Raw genomic sequence first — 15,153 nt, forward strand, 5'->3', positions numbered from 1 at the left:
GGAGACGTCAGAATTTTATGAAATTTGGAATAAATGTTATAATTGGCTAGAACAGAGAAAGAAAAAGACATAATTATTGATGTACATAAAATGTAAATAAGATGTAAAGAATATTTAAAATGTAAAGCACTGTTCTGTTAGAAGAAAAGATTTATGTTTATGTAGTTTTTGGTGTATGGTGTATGGTGAAAAATAAAAATTAAAAAAAAACTCTAGAAAGGAGAAAGGCCTGAAACCTGAGCATTGAGATAAGACGTTCCTCTCTCCACAACTTCAAGGTACAATTGAACTTACATTCTTCATTTGGATGGAATCCAAGAAAACCTGAGTGATTGCACTGAACTTTTAATGCTCTTGCTACATAGATGTGGAGTCTAACAAGGTTGGTTTATGATCTCCATAAAGAAACACAAAACATCTAGCAGTGCCAGATGGAGATTCTTTATCTTTTAGAAAAAGGAATAGCAAAGCCACTGGGGCTGAAATAACGAGTAAAAGCAGATGAGCTAAAGCGCTCCAGATGTACAAAATGCCATATTTAATATTTCTGGAATTAAGGACCTCTCTCAGAACTCAGCGGTCATCTACAGAAGTTAAATGAAGCAAGATGAAAAGCCAGTGAAAAGATGTGCTTCTTTGTAATATACATAAACTGTGGAATTCTCTGGCAATGCCATCATATGAGAAAGTGGCCCAGTTTAGATGATTTTAAAGACTAGCTGGAGACAAATAAATAGAAACAAAATGTTTATTGGGAACCAACCATAATTATGTTAAATCAAAAGACAATAATTGCTGAGGGCTATTCACTTATGTCATCTAAACAGTAATTCATTACAGCATGTATTCACATGTGTTGTGCAATATATTCATATACAAATAGAAGTAAATGCAACTGCCTCAGCTTACTGCCCTCCAGATTTTTAGGACTTCAGATCCCAGTGCTTTTTTTCTAAAAAAAAAAAAAAAAAAAGGTGCCGGAATTCACACACGTCATACAACCCGCCTTGCCTACCCTACAAGGTTCCATCCAAAAAAGGTGCTGGAACTCCGTTCTGGATGTTCTATGAGAAAAAAAGCCCTGTCAGATCCCATTATCCTTCCATTATCATGTGCTGGCTGGAATAATAGGACTTTAAATCTAGAAAATACTTATTTATATTTGAGCTCTAAAAGCACATATTCATGATAGGTGAGTATAAGAAAAAGTTGACAATACAAACATTCCCTGTAATTTTCAGCAATTTAGGGGAAAGTGTGAACTCAGCTCAACTCTGAAGCATGTTGGGAGATTGGCTGAAATTCATGTTCAAGGCCTTCAGATGTTCATAGACAAGCAGATAAACTAATGAGAAGAGAGAAAGAGAGAAACCAAATGTTACAATTGATACCTTCCAGTTTATCAGGAACTGGAAAAGTTCTGCCTATTCATATTTTGAATGAATGACATCTGTGAATGTCTATTCATGAGAAGCACTGTTGTTATGCAAAGCATTCTCCAGTTGAATAGGAAAATAAGTTAGTGCTCTGTCTCAAAATTATATTTATAGGGCACATTTTTTTTTAGAGAAGCACAAAACTGCATGTATTCCTCCCTAATTTTGTCTTCACATCAAGTTTGTAAGGTAGTTAAACTAACAGGTAGTATCAGATCTAAAGTTAGCCGAAAAACATCATGATCAAGTAAATACCGTATTTTCCAGCGTATAAGACGACTGGCGTATAAGACGACCCCCAACTTTTCCAGTTAAAATATAGAGTTTGAGTGAGAGAGAGGGGGGGGGGAGAGAAAACTTGATGAGTAATATGCCAAACCACATGTGTAAAGGAATAAAATAGAATACCCGTATTTTCCAGCGTATAAGACGACTGGGCGTATAAGACGATCCCTGACTTTTGAGAAGATTTTCAGGGTTTAGAAAGTCATCTTATACGCCGGAAAATACGGTATTTGAAAATGAGACTTCCAATCCTAGTACAATCCCAAGGCTATTAATTCAGCTATTAATAGATTAAATCATTTATTACAACAATTATAAAAATAATTATGGTAAAATGTTTTTCATGTTTTTATTTATTAATTTATATGTTACTTATATGTAAGGGTATAGGTCAGGGGTAGGCAGCCTCGGCTCTTTTATGACTCGTGGACTTCAACTCCCAGAATTCCTGAGTCAGCTATGCTGACTCAGGAATTCTGGGAGTTGAAGTCCACGAGTCATAAAAAAGCCGAGGTTGCCTACCCCTGGTATAGGTCTATACATATGTTGTATATAGTATGTTTAAATGTGTATGTATGTGTACACTTTGAGAGTAAGCAACTAAATTTCATTTTTAATGTGTGCCATTGTGCCCACAGTAAAAAATGACAATAAATGTTATCTATCTATCTATCTATCTATCTATCTATCTATCTATCTATCTATCTATCTATCTATCTATCTATCTATCTATCTATCTATCTATCTATCTATCTATCTTTTTAGTCTGAGAAATGTGAACTCTATACATTTTATCACAAACAATCAAGTTTAAAAACTAGATGCGGTGAAATATATCTAATAGACTTTATTGTCACATTCCTAGTGAAGGAGAAATGACAGGATGGTGTTCCAGTACCTACTTGCTCCTATCCCTTCCCATCTAGCTGTGTATATGTGAAGTGTTATGAGACAATTCACATAGCATTGCAGAGGTTGCCAAAGCAAAGTATCAGAATCTAGTTTGAACGCATGCACAAAAAGCAAATATGAAAGAGAGGCAAGTGAAGTGGATCAGCCACGGAGGAAACACTCCCAACGGGAAACACATGGGGAGTGATCTCCTGAAAGATTGCTAAACCTGAGTAGCACCTTCTGCAATGCTGTTTTGGATTCCAGAAGACTGTTGGATGCTGATTTCGTGGGTGTCAAGCATACAATCAGAAGGCTGCTGGACACAGGTTAAAATGCATATCCAGTTTTCAGAAGACTGCATAAAACAGGTGGGAATAAAGGCCTTTGGGGCATGTCAGTGGAAGTTGGGGGAGTGAATCAGGCAATTTAACTCCTGATTTAATCCCATATATTAAAGAAACAAGCAACTAGGCAATAAACCAATTGCCCCTTCCTCCTCAATATTTTCCATGTACTGAGAGTGACTGGTGGGCTTGCAATTGAGGCAGAGTGAGAAGGGAAAAATAAGTTGGAAATTCCACTAATCACTGGGCTTAAACTGCCCACAATATAGTTATGTAGAAAATACTACTTCATGGCTGCATTGTGGAGGCACATTATAGCTCAGCTTCAGAGGCCATCTTGTATTTTATGTGATCCCGCTTTTAAGAGACCTCAGGAACCGAACGAATGCATGATAACATATCAAGACATGAAGAACAATCTTAAGGAACCATCTGAAAGAGATTCAGGAAGTCATCTTTTCAATTAGCTCCATTATATCCCTGGTATAATATTCCAGTAAAAAGGGAATTGAGGAAAGTAGAAGAGACAAAAGAAAACTAAAAAAATCCTATTCTCAAACTATCTCTACTGACAATGTTTTGCTTTCGTTACCTCATTTATTTGGAGGTTAATGAAATCTCTGTTTTCCACACATAATGCCTGGAATACTCCTGCAAGAAGAATTTTAGTGTTATTTTCAGCCGTTGAAATATTCAAAACCTCTTTTTCAATAAAATGTCAAACTTAAAGCAAATGTTAATATTTATAGGTAAAATTCCAGAAGTCCCAGTGGGAAACTTTGATGATGTCTGCAAAACTAAAGATTATTTCAGACATTTCTTTATGCCAGGATAAATGTTCTTTATTGTTGAGTGACAAAAATGAAGGTGACATTTGGACATTTTTGAAACAACCTAACATGACTTTCAGTTACCTTGATTAGTGTCAGAATTTTCAAACATTTACTACTGGAACTCTTGTGAACTTATGAATGACAGGTCATCTCACCATCAGGTTTCTATTACTAATTGCAAACATTCTACAAATGGTTCTATAGAACTTGCCTTTCATGAAATGATCTCATATGATATAAAGTCACATGACATGCACAATGAGTACATGCTTTCTAACTTGTATTTCATATATGTAGACCATCAATGCTATAATCTTGTAGATATTTACTTAAATATATTCATTCTAAACTTACAGAATTGAGGTCCTTATTTTTTTTTATAAGTAACTTACATTATTAATTAAGTCCCAAAGAATGCAGGAGAGCTTATTTCTGAGAAGACATGTACAAGATTATATCATTGTTAGGTTTAACTGATTCAAACTCTGATTTATTTTTTTATGAGAAACAGAAAAAAAATGAAGTCATGATAAATGGGTTTAAAAGATAAGAATAAAAATAAAAGATTATAAGAGAAAATGTAAATGATGCTGTAACCAAAGTAAGAGGTCAACTTATATTTATACTTATAACTGCTGTAAAAGAAAATTGGGAGAAATTTCTTTATAATCCTGTTTTTTCTTCTCTTTGATTTCTCTACTTTTGTCTTTTCCTTTTTCCTCTTTCTTTCAATGTAAAGTTCTTGTTAGTTTTTATTTCACTAAAATTTTATTTAAATAAAAATATTGTTTTTTTAAAAAAGGATTTGATTCATTCAAAAATCAAATTATGAGTGAAGTTAAAATAATTAGAATGATTGTTCATGGTGCATCTACTACTGCTGCTAAAATGCTGTCAGTAAAGAAACAAATGGTACTAGGGAGAGATACTCACTGCTTGCATTTTCTAAGCGAATTAGGCAGTTTAAGAAGTCATCAAATTCGATCTGTTGCTGATCATCTGCATATCTTAATACAATCAGCTGCAGCAGATGGTTATTGAGCTGAAATCCTTAAAGAAAGGTAAATACGAAGTTTTTAAAAAACTTTTTCAAGTTGGCTAGTCTTCAACCCAGTAGTTTGAAAACATTCTTTTTAAATGTTATTGTCATAATCCAGTGGTGGCGAACTTATGGCATGCGTGCCAGAAGCGGCACTCAGAGCCCTCTCTGTGGGCACACGCGCCATGCCCCGGAGATGGCAACCGTCCCTCTTCAATCGGCTGCCCGCTAACTTGCCGAGATCCCACGTGGCCGGATGCATCCCAGCACGGCTGGTTTCCCGTCCCATCCCTCCTGGTCTCGCATGCTCTCCTTTTCCCGGGCACAACCCACTGCATTGCCTCCTCAGCTGTCGGCCGGCCGTCTAGCTCAGAGGCAGCTTCTCTGAACTGGTGGTGGGCTGTGGAGCCCCAGAGTGCGCCGGTCGAGGTGCCAGCAGGCTGTGGCTACTGACAGACACTGTTGGCCCCCATGCACTTGCTGGCCTCTGTGTGCAGGGGCTGATGCCTCACCTTGCCCTGCGACAATGGCACTCCCACCCTGCCTCGCCTCACCCTGCAGGACAAGCCTCCTGCCCACCACCCCACCTGCCAGAGACTCCCTGGATCTCCCCCAACCCTGCCCGGCCCCACAGGCATCCCTCCCCACGAGCAACATTGTGGTGACCACACCCATCTTGGCCACACCCACCCAGTCTGCCATGATCACCACAGCCACGCCCACCCAGTGGGCCATGCCCACCTGGCACCCGGTGATAAATAAGTGGGTTTTGGGTTGCAGTTTGGGCACTCGGTCTCTAAAAGGTTCGCCATCACTGTCATAATCCATACAAAGTTTGGCAACCTGAGAAAAATAATTATCTTTAAAACATACTTTTGGCCTTATAAGTGAGTGATACAGACCAGCAAGTCAGCCATCTTTTTATCTCACTTAATGCCTGGAGCCATGTTTCTCAGCCTTGGCAGTTTTCAGTTGTGTGGTCTCCAACTCCCAGTTTTCCCTGGCCACCAAGGTTGAGAAATACTGGCACAGAATATGGTCCTGGGGAAAATTATACATACACACAAATATATTATTTTGAGAAGAGAGAGACAAAGAGAGGAGCTCCTCTATACTTTCCCCATTCTCCCCTGTTGTGCGTCCTGGTCAATGACCTGCTCATTGCTGGATCAGAAATATGTCAAAAATAATTGACCTTATTCTGGACTTCTTAAGGCCCAAGTCTGAAAGGGATAGCTGAACTGAAGATACTCCTTCTCTTCTAATCTCCACCACATAGATAGGATTCAAGGGTGACTTCTCAAAATTGGGGCTGTGGCTGTGTTCAGCTATGTGGTCTTTTTATTTTTATTTGCCTCATTCACAGGGGTAGTTGTATTTATAAAATACATAGTAAAGGGATGAAGAAAAAGTCCCCATCTTGTCCCTTCAATCTTAATTAGGCCACTACAGATTGATTTTTCTTTCTCAAGATGTCAAAAACTAAACTAAAACAAACTGTGGGTTTTATAGTCATAATCATGGCAGAAATAGCTTTCAAGATGGCTGCACCCCATTGGAGTTGATATAGCTTCCACTGATTGGCTGTAATAAGCTCCGAGAGATGTTCTCCAAGCTGTAGGAATGATTATTAAAATGGCAAATGTGGAATGCTTTATTGCATCAACATATGTATATGTGTAATAATATAATAGTAATTAACTTCATCTTCCACCTTCATATCTCTTCTACATAACAATGCACAGGATGACTGCAGCCTGGTGGGGATATTGCCCTACTCATTCCACTGAAATCCATATGTCAATTGGACAACTTCATTGGATAACTCCATCTGTGACTTCATTGGGGTGTGCCAATGAAGCTGAAGGAGAGGAGATTCGGGACAGAAAAGATGAGGGGAAGAAGTAAAGAGTAAAAATGTTTGCTTTTATGCCATAACTTTTATGGGAATTATAGTCCAGTTAAATTGCCTTTAGGGGCCTCAGCAAGTGGTTAAAGTTAATAACTTTCTTCTAAAACCATTCTCCCAACTTAATATGAGTGCACATAAGTTTCTATGTTTGAAAATGCAGAAACTTTATTAAATAACCTCAGACTTAATTAATGTAAGGCGGCCAACTGCACTAGCCTTTTATTCTGATACTTAGATATTTGGTTCACTTCCACATCATAGGATGTATTCATTGGCATACTCCTATTGTAGTTTCTCCTTTGTTTTGAATTAACAACTTGATAAATAGGAGAAGGGAGGCATACTACTGTATGTGATGTATATTTGAGAAACTTATAAAGTAATAAAGGTGGGATAAAAATCAATCAAATAAATAAATATTCTCCCAGTTTGAGTACCAGAGTGGGTCTTATGCTGTATACGGCAAGCACAAACTGTATTTTAGAACCAACTTTACTACACAGTTGCCCAAACCCTTCATTTTCATAAAGCAATCTGAAACGGTGCAGTGACCTTACACTTCTCCTATAATACTATATCCGGAGATTTGATTTTAATATAAATGTAGTGTATATGATAAATAAAATATAGGTGACTTTTTAAAGCTCTACCTACTTCTCCTGCAGTTATAGCAACATGTATTTATATAAAATAGCAGATTTGGACTCTATTTTTTACTATATGTCTCAAACAGTGATTATCCTTGTAAAAAAATATTGGCATAGCTGTGTCTTAGTAAAGAAAGAGGGCTTGATGCAAAATCTGCCTTAGGGAGAGTAATCTTGGGACACTGGGCCTCACAACCCTCTTTTCCTTGTACAAGATATTGTCCTAAATTGTAACCTATTGCAAAAGCCAGTGAGAAAAATTGGTACCTGCTGCTTTTAAAGCAAGACGAAGTTCGTGGGAAGACATTGTGCCACACTGATCAGAATCAAAGTGAAGGTAGAGGCTCTGAATCAAAGACAGAACAATTGAAAGCAAATAATAAAGGGTTGGGATAAATTAAATGAATCATTGAGGTAAAGAGATTTTCTTTTGAAGTTGTGAACTAAAACAAAACTTTAGCTTTTTAATAAAACTTGTTAATCTGAAAAACGTACACCAGATTCTTTCTGATTTTTGAATAAATAGACTAATATGGCTCTCTGCCTACATTTTTTTTTAAAGTAATGTTTTTGCCAGTTCTTGCAAGTTGGTCTGAACCGCTCTTTATAAGAATATATGACTATGCAAACTGTTAGATAAAAATATCTAGTATTGGATTTCTATTCAGCATTACACTTAATAGTAGACTATAACCTTGTTCTCATCCTGCTTATGCGTTCAGGTAAGAATACTAATTTAGATTGGAATAATATGGTATAATAATCCAACTGCATACAATATTTAATCCTTAACAATATTTAACCCTCCATCCCATTGCTTTGATTGAATCTGGGGTAAAAGATGGCAAGTAGCAGACAGCACATATTCAGTCAACAGGGATGTAACAGGAACCCAATTATTGCAATTTCCTTAAAAACATGCCTGGAGTTAAAAGAGAAAAATAATGATTTATCATGGTAACTTATTTTAGGAATTGTGAGAAAGCATTCAAATGCTCCTTCAGATTTTAGGGTTAATGTTCCTGTGGATCTAATGGGCCATTTCAAATTACATGTGTTGATAATTGGAGGAGACAGGCATCAAAATCACCAGTATAAATTGAGACATTAAGAAAGTCCCCCCCCCCTCCTGAATCAGCAGAGTTTCTTTTTACAATGTGTCAACAACAAGAGATATTTCACTTGGCCTCATCTAGAGGAACATTTCTGGCATTTATTACTTCAAAAATAGAGTTTTTATTTAGTCAAAAGTACTATTAATGTTTCTGCAAATGGTATGAATAACAGAAAAGAAACACTATTTTGTAAAATGATTGTTTTTTTTTTCTTTTAGAACATTCTCACTAAATTATAGATGTAATGGTAGTTAATCGTTTCTCCTCTAAAATACCTTCCCAAACACCTAGTAAAACAGTAGATTTTGCATCAGTTGTCTGTGCATCAACTTACAATCCACTTTTTCAGATTGTCCCAGAAAATTTTGAATTCATTGAATTCCAGTTTTCCATTCCCACTGGACTGATGTAGTTCCCATTAAGGAAAACAGTAATGGCAGATTAAATCTCATATATAATCTCAGTATCCTATTTCATGAATAGTTTTATTTTATACAATTTAACCTGTTGAATTAATAGACTGTTTCCATAGATGAAGCTGTTCTTTTGTATTAAAGACTCTACCTGTAGAATCATCTTTCTAGCCTTTTTTCCCCAAAGCCAGTGTTCTACCACAGAGAAACACTGGATTAAAATTGAGGTGTTACTCCCAACTCTGGATTCAAGAAATGCCCTACACAATGGAATGCAATAGGCCAGTGGTGGCAAACCTATGGCACGGGTGCCAGAGGCGGCACTCAGAGCCCTCTCTGTGGCCACGCGCGACATCACCCCAGTCCTAGGCCTTCAGCTGGATTTTATAAAACCGTTTCGCTTTAGGCCTCCGCCACCATGTGCAAAAAAAAAAAAGGTTCAATCAGTCAATTTCAACTTCTTGCGGGAAAAAAAAGATCTTGCAAAGTTGGAATTGATTGATTGAACTTTTTAGTCCCACCCAGTCTGCCGTTACCACCGCAGCCACGCCCACCCAATGGGCCACACCCACCCAATGGGCCACACCTGCCCGGCACTCGACGATGCATAAGTGGGTTTTGGGTTGCAGTTTGGGCACTCAGTCTCTAAAAGGTTCGCCATCACTGCAATAGGCTATGACTAGACTAGATCAACTTGGGCAGAAGGAAATGCTGAGACTCTTGTGCCATAACTCAGGAGCTCAAGGAATATAAGAGTTTGGAAGCTTGTTGAACTTTGACCCAAAACATCTGCCTAGCATCTTCTCTTGTTCTCCCACCATCTTAAATCTGTTATTTGTCTCAAGGACCTTGGAATCTGTTGAAACACACTCTGCTTCCCCTTATGTTCTGCCTTTATTTTCTTCGGCTCACTACTACTTTCCCCTTTTTTTTATACTATATACTGAATATGGTTGACCATGAAAGAAAACAGTGATGAATATGTATCTGTGTATGCTTTGTACTTTACTGTAAAATAGTACCTACTGACTTTAATAATCTGTACTTAGGGAGGAGGAGGAGGAGGCTAGGTGTGTGTTCAGAAAAGGTGCTTATATCTAGCTATGCCCATTCACCAAATAGCACTGGTGGAATTGATTCCTTCTCCTTTGCATCATCTTCCAAATCTATTCCAGAAAATCTGGAAACTTTCAAAGAAGATTTAGAAGGGAAATAAAAGATTGCCTTTGGGACAAGTGAAAGAATAAAGGGTGNTATTCTATTCTATTCTATTCTATTCTATTCTATTCCATTATCAATAGCAATAAAATGCATCTAGAGTTTCAATAATATACTGGAAACAAGCATCTCTTACATTAATTGGATATCAGCATTCAGGTTTTCTTTCTTTTTTTTGTCTGAACCTACAATATAGAAACATGCTCTTCCAGATGTTGAGGTATTCAGAATCTCACTGGGCTGCATCCATCCTGCACATGTCTCTATCTAATAAGCAAATGTTGTCACTGTCACTTTATTTTCCTATTGGGGTGGAATTGTCTGGGTCAGAAATAGCATTCTTCATTGGTACTTTGGCTCAAGTAGACCTGATTGAATCTGCTCAGGAATAGGACTTTTAATGTGTCCAGCCTCCCTAGCAGCTATAAAACAAACCACTATGGAAGAATAGACCACAACAGATGGAGAGGCGACAGTGTTATGATCATCTGGACACTAGAGGATAGCTGATCTCTGAGGTTTCCTCTTCCACATGTCCAAGAGTGTCTGCAAAAAAAGGTGGATTGCTACAATGGCAGAGGAAACACTGCTTTTATGCTAGAAATCTTAAATCAGCTTTAATTTGCCTCCACAGCAGATTGCTGTTGAGATGGAGGACATGTTTTGAAGAGACCCAGGTTGCTGGGGGTATATCTGTGCTCTGGTGAACAGGGCATGTGGATAAGCTAAGAGAGGGGTTTTGTTTTGTTTTGTTTTTCATTAAGCCAGGATTAAACCTAGATGTTTTACATGAAAAGCATACACTCTGCCAGTAAACTATCCAAAATTCTAATAAGATCTATCATTTTTATTAGTTGACTTGCCGGTCCTGAAATCTGCTTAAACAAATCTCGGAATTGCTTTTCTTCTTCTGTTTCTTCTTGGGGTTGTGTTGGCTCAGGAACCTGAAATTGCCCATAGATTATTAATGGAGAAACAAACAAACAAACAAACAAAAATCCTCATTATTTGTATTATCACACTTCAGATTAGATCCATTTTTAGAAAAAGCGTGTATTAATATGCTGTGCGATAGATTCTGTCATTCTTTAATTTAACTGGTATTGTACAACTGAAAAGAATAATAATTTAATGATATGATTGATTTGGTCCTTAATTAGATTTTGGTGACATACCTCTGGCAAATCAATGTTGACGTTTCCATCCATCTCCCTATAAAACATGAATCCAGTTTTTAAAAATCTGTCTTTCCACTGGAATTTTATAAGAGAAATCATATCACCAGGATTAGTTCCAATGGAAAAGCAGTTGTAAGCTTCTATTCTGACATTCAACATTAGGAAGCTATTATGGCCTACATTAAAAGAAATGTTAACAGCAGATGCCAGGATAATTTCCTGGTAACAACAAGATTGTTCTCCAATGAATTCATAAATCTATATTTTTTTACATCAGAGAATGCAACTATGCGCTCATCCTCCTGCACTCTGGAGCAGTAGAGCAAGATCTTAAAAGCAGGTAAAACTTAGTGGACATTGGCATAAGTCACCTTCACTTAGGAGTTGGANTTCTTTTCTTCTTTTCTTCTTTTCTTTTTTCTTTTGTTGATTGAAGAATATTTTCATGCCCTTTGAAGTTCAGCTTCTAAATTCCTATACCTATTTATCATCCCACCATTTAGTCATCACTTTATAGATCGTTTTATACTTTGATTACACGTGCTGCATTATAGCACTAAATATAGGAGCTGCTGAACATGAAAATCCAATATCGGTTGCCTAATTATTTTTGGGAATATTTTGTTTCTGTATATTTATTACTTTTATATTTTTAAGTAATAAAACAATCAAAAGGACCTTTAGACAGCATCTCATTGAAGCTTAAGCCAAAGATGCTTGCATTTTACTCTCAGCTCATGAATTAATTTGACCTTAAAAGGCCATTGCAACCTCAGATGGTAGAACCAAGCACTTTTATTTTACAACTGTTTTACAACTATGGTCACAACTAGGTGAAATAAAGAGTTAGCCAGAGGGGACCCCCATCTTATTCATGAACTCACTTCAATAAGTGTCTATGGAGATTCTCAATCATCCACTTCATGGTTGTTCCAAAGGTGCTTTTCCAAAAGGCAACTGGATTTCCTTGTTTTTTTCCTTGAAATTTTGCTTCTCATCCAGGAAGCTTCTTTAGTTCAGAAAGTCCAGTTGTCTTTTGGAAAAATACCTTTGGGACCACTTCAATAAGGTTGAGACAAAGTCAGTATTTGCAAGTATGAAATGCAAAAAACAAACAAATCCAAAAACCTAAGCCACAAATAAAGTGGCTTGGAATCAAGAGCCACTTAATTTGTGGTTTAGTTCTTTGCATTTCATACTTGCAAATACTTGCAAATGCTTGTCTCAACCTTATTGAAATGGTCCCAAAGGTAATAGGGAAGGAAATACTTTGGGGCCATTATCACCTGCCCGGGAGGGCTCAAATAGTGCCTAAACATTGTAGATCAGCTTTCTCCAGCCAGCACATTTCAGAAAAGTTCTAGGGCTTGGAATTTCTGCACATCTGGAAAGGCCCAACTTGGAGAAGGGAGTTCTCCGTAGAAATACCTCATAGATAACATATCCTATTGTTAGCAGTGCAGCTCCGAGTTGCCTGAGTTTACGGCGATTCTTCTGCATCAGGGCAGCTACAAACGTGCATTCATCTTGATCCTCATCTTTTTCTGTCAATTGGAGCATGAACTGGGGATTGGTCCAAAATGTTTCTGAAATCAGCCAGCAAAAAGGAGATTGTGGGTGGTTTATTTTGCAACAGCAAGATACTGGCCCATCACCACTGAAGGCTACTCATCACACAAGGACAGATAATGTCCTCTTTCTCCCACTCCCAGCCCCCTTTTTTATTTTTTCCTGTCCAATTTTGTTATTTCTGCCATCTTTCTTCTGTTTTGTGTTGCTCCATTGTTCCTGTGCTGATATTGTCCAGCGTCAATTGAAAGCTGCCTCTTTACATCAAGGAGTGGTCTTAAGCCCTTCCAAGAGGATGTTCTTCAACATTTCATTCCATTCTAATAGCAGCCTCATCTCTGATTAGTTGCAGTGTCAAACATCCCCCCTCCAGCTGTTCTCGGCTGCCAGAGGTTTGTGTTCTCCGCTTGTTGGCTGTTGCATTTTTAAAAAATAATCCTGCAATTGATCCAGTAAATGGCCCATTAAGTGAATGAACTATGCTCAACCCTAGAAGCTCATGTTTCATTCAACCCTTACATCTTCTAATAGGCACATTTTTAGTTCCTGTCCAGACTCAATGAATACATTCCTTGATTATGAGAATAAATTTCGGGAATGCATTATGGGGGGAGGGGGTAAAAGCAGAGAGAATCCATTGTATCTCAGTGTCCATTCTGCTATAGGTCACAGGGCATACATTTTAAAACTGCTATGACCAAGGAAATGTTTGCTGGCATAGCTATGCATTTTCTTTAAATTTGCACCAAGGAAAATCTAGAAATGATTACATAAGCAGTTTCAGTAGTTAGAACGAAGCTGCAGGATACCCATATAACTGGACATGAATTTGAGTTTGGCTCTTGTAAGTTGCTTATTATATCTATCTGGGGTTTTTTTATAAAATTTTGAAACATTCATATACAGCATCAAAGAATTCTACAACAATTTTTGCTCACAACAAAAATCTGTTAAAAGTGCCACAGCCTTTCTCTGAAAATATGCAATTGGGATAAAACAAACATGCAGACCTATGAAATTTCGGCACCCCCCAGCAGTGGCACCTCTGACCCAGCTGCCTTGGTGAATGGACACCTCCCATTTATGAGCAGCATTGTCTTCAAGGGCATCCGGTGTGAGGTTACAGATCTCAACTTTGTCAAAATGGGACAGGAAATCTTCAAACTTCATCCTATGCATGACAGAAAGAGAAATAATTCTGTGGATTACTGGAACTCCAGTCAAAAATCATATTCAAGCTACTTTTTTATTGAATGATTTAGCTGCAGCTCTTAACAGCGATTTTAAGTATTTTAGAGCAAAATTTTGAGAATTGAACTGGCCCCTTTAATTACAGGTGCATATCTGGATTTCTACCACTAGATGGCAGTAATGGCTTATGGGTATGTTGGCGCTCTCTGGGTTTGTTCGTTTGTTGTGTTTGCTTGGTTGTAGCAAACAGCCAAGCTCGAAGAGCATCACACTTTCTGAGCTGCAGATATCCGCTTCTATTGGTACTTATGGAGATCTCTATCTCTGATCTGAGTTGGACTCTAGCTGTGCAGTCCAGTTAAGGCAACTAAGGCATGAGCTGGATGGAGTACCTGTGAGAATTTGAGCCTGAAAAACCCAAGGAAGTGAACAGAGGTTGTGAGTAGGATCACGTGTCCATTACATTCTTTTTTATTATTATTATTAAAAGTTTTATAAAGTTTACAATATAAATCCCCCCACCCCTACAACCCCTTTCCCCCCCACTTCCCAGAGCTGTTCACAAGGTTACAAATAATAATCATAATCTAAATAACATAAACCAACTAATTATATAACCAAATCTATAACACTGTAACTCATTTTTAAAATAAATTTAAATAAGTTAAAATTAAAATTAAATACATTATTAAAAGAAGAAAAAACAAACTAGTAAACAACACTACTAGTCGAAATTATAATAAAATCATACAAGCTATTATGCAAGCACTTAATAAAATAATAACAATAAGAATATTTTAAAATTTTACCCAAAAGCCAAATGGAACTTTTCAGTCCCATATTTTTTTTTGAATATAATCTATCCATCTTCTCCATACCAAAATATAACTTTCATATGACTGATCCTTCAAATAAGCAGAAATCTTAGCCATTTCCGCTAAATTTGACACTTTAATCGACCATTCTTCTACAGTGGGCAAACCATCCGTCTTCCAATATTGAGCTACCAATAATCTTGCAGCTGTTATAAGATTCAACATCAGATTCATTTCTTTGGCATCCAAATTTCCCATAATACC

General features: G+C 37.3%; 1 protein-coding gene across 1 annotated transcript in view; it reads right to left on the reverse strand.

Moving 5' to 3' along the window:
* Positions 1-1,013: 1,013 nt before the first annotated feature.
* Positions 1,014-15,153, reverse strand: part of CAPN9 (calpain 9) — a 39,660-nt gene continuing 25,520 nt past the window's right edge. Inside the window, exons 10-18 of the mRNA XM_015824905.1 lie at positions 13,894-14,054; positions 12,629-12,900; positions 11,312-11,389; positions 10,926-11,080; positions 8,840-8,903; positions 7,658-7,736; positions 4,726-4,842; positions 3,552-3,610; positions 1,014-1,345 (exon numbers count right to left, since the gene is read on the reverse strand). Of these exons, the coding sequence (XP_015680391.1) occupies positions 1,319-1,345; positions 3,552-3,610; positions 4,726-4,842; positions 7,658-7,736; positions 8,840-8,903; positions 10,926-11,080; positions 11,312-11,389; positions 12,629-12,900; positions 13,894-14,054 (1,012 nt within the window). The 3' untranslated portion in view covers positions 1,014-1,318. The remainder of the gene's footprint in view (positions 1,346-3,551; positions 3,611-4,725; positions 4,843-7,657; positions 7,737-8,839; positions 8,904-10,925; positions 11,081-11,311; positions 11,390-12,628; positions 12,901-13,893; positions 14,055-15,153) is intronic.

This window comes from Protobothrops mucrosquamatus, unplaced genomic scaffold (assembly GCF_001527695.2).
Source record: "Protobothrops mucrosquamatus isolate PMUCROS unplaced genomic scaffold, P.Mucros_1.0 scaffold2411, whole genome shotgun sequence".
Classification (NCBI taxonomy): domain Eukaryota; kingdom Metazoa; phylum Chordata; class Lepidosauria; order Squamata; family Viperidae; genus Protobothrops; species Protobothrops mucrosquamatus.